This window comes from Octopus bimaculoides, unplaced genomic scaffold, assembly GCF_001194135.2.
Source record: "Octopus bimaculoides isolate UCB-OBI-ISO-001 unplaced genomic scaffold, ASM119413v2 Scaffold_183485, whole genome shotgun sequence".
NCBI classification, from domain to species: Eukaryota; Metazoa; Mollusca; class Cephalopoda; order Octopoda; family Octopodidae; genus Octopus; species Octopus bimaculoides.
The window spans coordinates 3,744-11,604 of NW_026370566.1; the positions used below are offsets into that span (position 1 = coordinate 3,744).

The 7,861-nt window shown below is 41.6% G+C and overlaps 1 protein-coding gene across 1 annotated transcript in view; it reads right to left on the bottom strand.

The window, feature by feature from the left end:
- LOC106881985 (leucine-rich repeat-containing protein 47-like) overlaps positions 1–5,873 on the bottom strand; it is a 9,600-nt gene extending 3,727 nt beyond the window's left edge. Inside the window, exon 1 of the mRNA XM_052978296.1 lies at positions 5,726–5,873. Coding sequence (XP_052834256.1) covers positions 5,726–5,782 — 57 coding nt within the window. The 5' untranslated portion in view covers positions 5,783–5,873. The remainder of the gene's footprint in view (positions 1–5,725) is intronic.
- Between the last annotated feature and the right edge of the window lie 1,988 nt (positions 5,874–7,861).

Below are 7,861 nucleotides of genomic sequence, written 5' to 3' on the forward strand. Positions count from 1 at the left end.
TGCTTATAAATGCCAAAACCTTCCCAGGCGAAGAATGTACCCCACAACATAGATTAGTAGTTAGTGACTTCAGGATCAGGGCTAAGTGGTTGCCGAGAAGACGACCAACTTGGAGGAGAAGGGTATGGAAGCTCAAAGATCCTGCGAATGGACAGAGACTTAGAGACTTATTACTCGAAGCCTATGACGAAATAGAAGGGGACGTAGCTTCACACAATGTAGAGGACAACTGGACGTTTCTACAGGACAACCTGCTGAAGGCCACCGACCAGATCTGTGGATGGTGTAAGGTCCCCTCTCGACCGAAAATAACGTGGTGGTGGAACCATGTTGTTGACAGGGCTATTAGACAAAAGAAACAGGCTTGGAAACGGTGGTAGCAGGAAATTGTATGAGACTGCCAGAAGGGAAGCTAGGCGACAGTTTATTTAGCCAGAGGGGAAGCAGAGAAGAAAAAGTTTGCCAATGTTCTGCGCCGTGAGGACCAAAGACTTGAGGTGTTTTGTGTTGCAAGACAGTGTGTGAGAGAGAATCGTGATGTTGTGGGAGAGAAATGTGTTCACATGGATGATGGTACGCTTGCACTAAACGAGGCTGCAAAGAGAGAGGTTTGGAGACGCCACTACAAAAGATTGCTCAATAAAGAGAATAAATGGGAGAAAGAAAGTCTGCCAAATGTCGACATAACAGAGGGACCAGCTATCCGAGTTGACAGTACCATGGTAGATAAAGCAATTAAGAGTATGAAGACAGGGAAAGCCCCCGGCCCATTAGGAATCACCGCAGAGATACTCAAAATATCTGGAAGTGTCAGCTATAGCCTAGTCAGACCCGTATTGTTAACGAGGTCATACCCAAAGGAGTCATACCCAATGACTGGTGTAGCAGCACCATAGTCAACTGCTATAAAGGTAAAGGTGACGCTTTAGATACAAATAATTACAGAGGTATCAAGCTTTTAGATCAGGTAATGAAAGTCATGGAGAGGGTCATAGCCCAACTACTTAGGGAGCGAGTCAGTTTAGATGAGATGCTGAGATGCAGTTTGGGTTCGTGCCAGGGAAAAGCACCACTGATGCTACATTTCTGGTAAGACAGCTTCAGGAGAAATACCTAGCCAAGGATAAACCTCTGTACCTGGCTTTCGTTGACATGGAGAAAGCCTTTGACAGGGTCCCCCGATCCCTCATCTGGTGGTCAATGAGGAAACTAGGGATAGAAGAATGGTTAGTGAAAGCTGTGCGAGCCATGTACAGGGACGTTGTCAGTAAGGTGAGGGTTGGCAACGAGTACAGCGAAGAATTTCGGGTAGAGGTAGGGGTCCACCAAGGTTCAGTCCTCAGTCCGCTCCTATTTATCATAGTCTTCCAGGCAATAACACAGGAATTCAAGACAGGATGCTCCTGGGAGCTCCACTATACTGATGACCTTGCACTAATTGCTGAGTCACTATCAGAACTAGAGGAGAAGTCTCAGGTGTGGAAGCATGGACTAGAATCGAAGGGCCTTAGAGTGAACCTAGCTAAGACCAAAGTCCTAATAAGTAGGAAGGTAGACAAAACACAAACTCCTTCAGGTAGATGGCCCTGCTCGATCTGTAGAAAAGGTGTAGGCAAAAACTCTATAAGATGCACCCAGTGCAAGCTATGGACACATAAGAGGTGCAGCAATATCAAAGGAAGGTTAACTAGGAAGTTAGTTTTCGTTTGTAGCAGATGTTCAGGAGCTATAAACACTGTAAATGTGCAGAAAACAACTTCTGCCACATTCCAGGGAGAAAAACTAGAAGTAGTTGATAGCTTCCACTATCTAGGTGACCAAGTTAGTAGTGGGGGAAGGTGTGCTGAAAGTGTAGCGGCTAGAATACGAATAGCCTGGGCAAAGTTCAGAAAGCTCTTACCTCTGCTGGCGACAAAGGGCCTCTCACTCAGAGTAAAAGGCAGACTGTATGATGCATGTGTACGAACAGCCATGCTTCATGGCAGTGAAACATGGGCCGTGACTGCTGAGGACATGCGTAGGCTCGCAAGGAATGAAGCCAGTATGCTCCAATGGATGTGTAATGTCAGTGTGCATACTAGACAGAGTGTAAGTACCTTGAGAGAAAAGTTGAACCTAAGAAGCATCAGCTGTGGTGTACAAGAGAGACGATTGCGCTGGTATGGTCATGTAGCGAGAATGGATGAGTATAGCTGTGTGAAAAAGTGCCACACCCTAGCAGTTGAGGGAACCTGTGTAAGAGGTAAGCCCAGGAGGACCTGGGATGAGGTGGTGAGGCATGACCTTCGAACTTTGAACCTCACTGAGGCGATGACTTCTGACCGAGACCTTTGAAAATATGCTGTGCGTGAGAAGACCCGGCAGGCGAAGTGAGACCTAAATCCAAAGCCTCTGCCAGGATGCGTACCTTCCTACGTTGGACACTAAACTCCACTTGTGAAGACCTGTTGAGGCAAGTGAAATCGAAATCGAACTAATTTTGACGGACGACACCCACGCCAACGTCGTCTCCTTCATTGGACACATAAACTCGGCTTGCAAAGACCCGTTGAAGCAAGCAAAAGCAAAATCGTGATGACACCTGTGCCCTGGCACTTGTGCCGGTGGCACGTGTAAAGACATTCGAGCAAGATTGTTGCCAGTGCCACTGGACCGGCTCCCATGCAGGTGGTATGTAAAAGACACCACTTCAAGCGTGGCCGTTGCCAGTACCACCTGACTGGCCTTCATGCCGGTGGCACGTAAAAGCACCTACTACACTCTCTGAGTGGTTGGCGTTAGGAAGGGCATCCAGCTGTAGAAACTCTGCCAAATCAGATTGGAGCCTGGTGTAGCCACCTGGTTCACCAGTCCTCCGTCAAATCGTCCAACCCATGCTAGCATGGAAAGCGGACGTTAAACAATGATGATGATGATGACTATGTCTTTTATATCTGTTGTTATACGGAGTATAGTTTGCTAAGCATATATGTACAGGGTGCTCAGGCTAAATTTGACATTTTTTTTTATGCCTCCTTTTTACAGGAACAGCTAGATGTATTGAACAGTCAAAGGTGTGGGAGAACATAAAGGTTAAAATTGTAACCAACAAAAATTTAGTTGATGTGGAGGACTGGAAATCATCTGACTGCTGGAAAAGAGTTACCAGTATTATGATGATTTGAACTGGGTATCAAAATGCTGACAGCATGATGGCTGCAACGGAGACTACTAAGTTGTGACCTGCAGGAAGGGACACAGCAGGCATTCTGGCTGCATCCGCATGACAGAATTCATCCGACAAATGTAGGACAAGGTGATGGAAAATCCAAGCAAGGGAATCCTGGCTTTGGCAAGAGGGATGGATGTTGGAATCACTACCATGAAGCTGCCCAATTCTGACAGCCATGGCCAACAATAACTGCTTGCAGAAGGTAAAGAAGCTCCTGAACAAGCTGAGGCATTTTGAGCTGGAGATGGTCAAGGGATGATCTGGTTCTCAGATGAAAAGAGCTACAACCAGGACCAAACTGCACAACAGCCAGAATAACAAATGGGTGGCCTACAATCCATGTGATGTCTCACATATCATGAAAACCAAATTCACCCCACGTCCTTGAAGGCCTTAGGTTCAATTTAGACAGTTATGTGAAGTTGCTGGACACTGGTCAGATCCTTGCTGGAGAGGGTTGCTATTGGAAGGTCACATGTATGGAAGCTGGATTCAGCTCCATGCCAGACCTCTGGAAAGAGTCAGAAGTGGTTGTTGGAGAATTTCTAGAACTTCACCAGCTCCAATTTTTGGCCTTCTAACTCCCTTGATTGTAATCCCATGTGCAGGGTAAAGTCAAGAAAGACACCAACAGCTCTTTCTGGGGACACAGTGAGGAATGCATGTGCTAGGTTCTGGAGCTATCAAGTGACTATGGTAAAAGGTGAGGTGGCTACTGTGAGTAAACTGTTATATCTTAACCATAATCTAGTTGATTTTTTAAAATACTTTTATTTTTGGATGGGGGAGTGTGTTTTCTTTTCCTTTCATGCAAACTGTCAAATTTAGCCTGAAAACCCTGTTACATGTATATGTTTGTACACATGCAAGCATGTATGTATATCCACATACCTCACTAACTTCTTATTCCTTTAATACCAATATCACTCACCTCTTTGTCACACATTCCTTGCACCACACATCCTTACAACTCATCTTTCAATTGACTATATCAATTGAGAGATGAGTGATATGAATATTTCGTTCGCCAGTGGATCTCTTCTGTTCATCACAAGTTACACTCTCTCACCTAGGCCTTTATTGTTCATCTATTCATCACACATTATATTTTTCATGCATGCCACTAATTCATTTCTCAGTCACACCCTCCTCTTCTAAATTCCCATTGTTCTATGTACACCTCAGGTGTGGCTAGGGATGATAGTGGATTGACCCAACTGCTTTTCATTCCTCCTGCTAAAACACTCACCACTCAAACCCAACTAGTAGCCATGCCTGCAGCTACAAATATTATAATGGTAATCATTATCTGTCAACATGCTGAATTCTCATTGTCACTTCTTGCTTATCTGAAAACTGCATATCATTTTTATCTAAGTCAATTTGATACACTTTCTTCTTTGCTTCTCTTTCTCTTCCAAATCTAGTACCAAACATTTTATACAGTATTGTCTCAGAACTTTTTATATTTTCCTCATAGTCTTGCAAGTTGAATATCAACCAAAACAACTTTACCATTCAAGGCACTGCTGCCCCTTCTTCCACGACCACTGTGATAGAGTTATCACAATTGGCGCATGTAGGATTGGTTGGTTCATATTTGCAGATGACATGATGGTACTTGGCTCATCAGGTGATCTCCAGCATGCATTGAATGAGTTTATTGCTGAGTGCTACATGACAGGAATGAGAATTGGTGAATCAAAGACTGAGGATTGGTCCATTTAAGAAAGTCTTCCCAGTGACCTCTGCAGATTAGTGGAACACCACTGAGACAAGTGAAGAAGTTTGTCTTGGAAGGCAGGAAGCTAAATTGGATGCTACATGTGCCAGCACCAACATTCAATCCTTAAAAGAGAAGAGGTTGATAAAAGCCAAATTCACTAGCTTCAATTTAGCTTCTGTATCCATTCTCAAATATAGTCATGAATGCAGGGTAATGACTGAAAGAGTATGATCCCAAGTATAAATAGCTGAAATAGAGTTCCTCCAAAGGATTCTTGGAGTGACATTACTTGACAGGGTGCATAGCTTAGAGTTAAAGGAGTCTTTCTCGGTCAATCTGCTACATCACTGCATTAAGAGGTCACAGCTTTGATATTATGGGCATATAATTAGAATGCAGTAGGAGAGAACTGCAAGATGGATTCTTCAAGCTGAGCTGACCAACAGAAGACCAAGAGGTAGACCAAGGTTGAGATGGTTGGATAATACCCATGGTCTCAATTGGTCCACTTGGGAATCCGACCAAAAATTCTGATGACAGTTGCTTTGGATAGGATTCTTTAGGGAAAGTGCCTGAGAAAACAAAAAGCCTCCCAGGAATAGTGGGCAGAGAAGATAGAGAGATCGAATATTATTAAAGGGCCAAAATAACAATAACTTGTCAGTGCAACAGTCCACTAACTTCATTGCTTCAATATCTATATTTCCATTCAAGGATGGGTTTTCACAGAGCCACCAAGGTTGACAACATACTCAAACCAGTATAATTCAAGGAATAAATCAACTTACCTTGATTTTAGCAGGAATCTTAGCATCAAACACAAGAGGAGCTTTTAGTTTGGACATGTCATGGGTTGCTATAGTTGCTGCTTGTCTTTTATCACAAACTGTATCATGGAGTTTTGTCTACAAGAAACCCCAAATAAACTTACATTCATTAAAAGATATAGAGAGATTATAAAGGGAAACTTTAATTGCAAAGTGTTAAGAACTATATATTAAGTTTGCAATCCAGTTCTGACAGATGAACAAAAAGACAGATCTTGCTGCAGATAAACTAGATAACAACAAAACTGGATAACTGGGAAACATGAAAATCTCTCTCTCTCTCTCACACACACACGGAAATTATGAATTTAGTACAAGCAATCAAGAAGGATCAATACTCTTCTTCTGTCTTGCTGTATTGTGACATTCATTGGGATAAAAAGCAAGACCTGTTAAAGGGTACATGAACTCATGTGAATCAACAGTTATTCAAGTACATGATTACACACACATATATGTATGGATCAAAACAGTTGGATTCAAATTCCTTGGTAGTTTCAAAGCATGATGCTAATCCTTAGCCATTGGAAATTTGAGTCACATTTAACTCCCAATAAATGTGTTGAGTGCCCTTCTTTCATTTGTCCACTCACTCATATATATTTCTGTGTGTGTGTGTGTGTGTGTGTGTGTGTGTGTGTGTGTGTGTGTGTGTGCATGTATATGTGTATATATAGAAATAATCAAGATTCAGTTGAATTAGGTATTTATGTTGAGGCACTAAGTCTGTCCAGTATTGTCCGCACAGTTCGGAGTTAAGTGAATAAAAAACAAATCAGTAACAAGGATGTCCGGGTATCAGTGCATTATGGCTGTTTCAAGTGGCTCCATTTAATCGATCAATGCATGCATTACATCAATTTGAAATAAACTGCTCTCCTCTGTATAGATTATCAACATACAGGATACTTCATTATAATTTTTTAGGAAATTTTTCACCAGTACTAGAGACTAAAATACATTACTTCTCTTTGCTATTATTGTAGCAAAATGATGAAAAATTTGCTAAAAAATTATAATAGAGAATCCAGCATGTTGGTAATCTATACGGTTGTATGTACCCGAGAGGAGCTGTTTATTTCAAATTGATGTAATGTTTGCATTGATCAATTAAATGGAGCTGCTTGAAACAGCCATAAGGCACTGATACTTGGACATCCTTGTTACTTATTTGCTTTTTATGTGAGTACGAGAATATATATATATGCATACATGGGTACATCACAAAACGTAAACAAATGAAATACAAAGACAAACTTTTTTTCATGAACGAGAGAAACAAATGGAAAACAAGACAAGTAACATAAAAAACGACCCTTCATCAGTTGTTGGCTGTTTATTTACTCCACATTCCGAGCAATTTACGACGATATGTGCCTTCAAGAAAACAATTGCTCCTGCAAGCCAAAATAGATTTTGGGATTCTGCAGAGGGTCAAAGTTGGTAACAAAAACAGGACAGTGAAACAAATACAGAGAACTGCTAAGCCAGATGGGGTAAGGTGGAGAATGCAGAGGAACATTCTTTGATAGGAGGAAAGATAGGAAAGGAGACGGACAAGAATATGTCTGGTCTGTGCAACAGACCGGAAGAAAAGGAAGATGAACACATGTGGAAAAAAAAGATGGACGATGGTCACATGTGAGCAATGCGAGAGTAAAGGAGTAGGAGGGAGAGAGAGGAACAGATAGAAAACGGTGAAGAGGAAAAAAAAGAATTAGAGAAAAGAGACGGAAAACTGAAGGGGAGAGAAGGGGAGAAAAAATTAGTGAAAGGAAGAGTGAGGAAAACGAAAGGGGAGAGCAAGAGAGAGAGAGAGAGAGAGAGAGAGAGAACAGTACAGAGGAGAGTCATACCAAAATTATTAAGATAAACTTACTTTGAAATGGATGTTTGGCATTCATATAATAATATAAATAACATATATACACAGACATATATGATTTTTCTTTCTCTTTCTTTCGCTTGTAACAACTAACTTGTATAAGCATACGGCAGGAAATTTTATGTGCATATATATATATGCATTTGTATGTCTTGCCTATATATGACTGTATATGTATGTAGCTATGTACATACATCTGTATATTTTAGTGT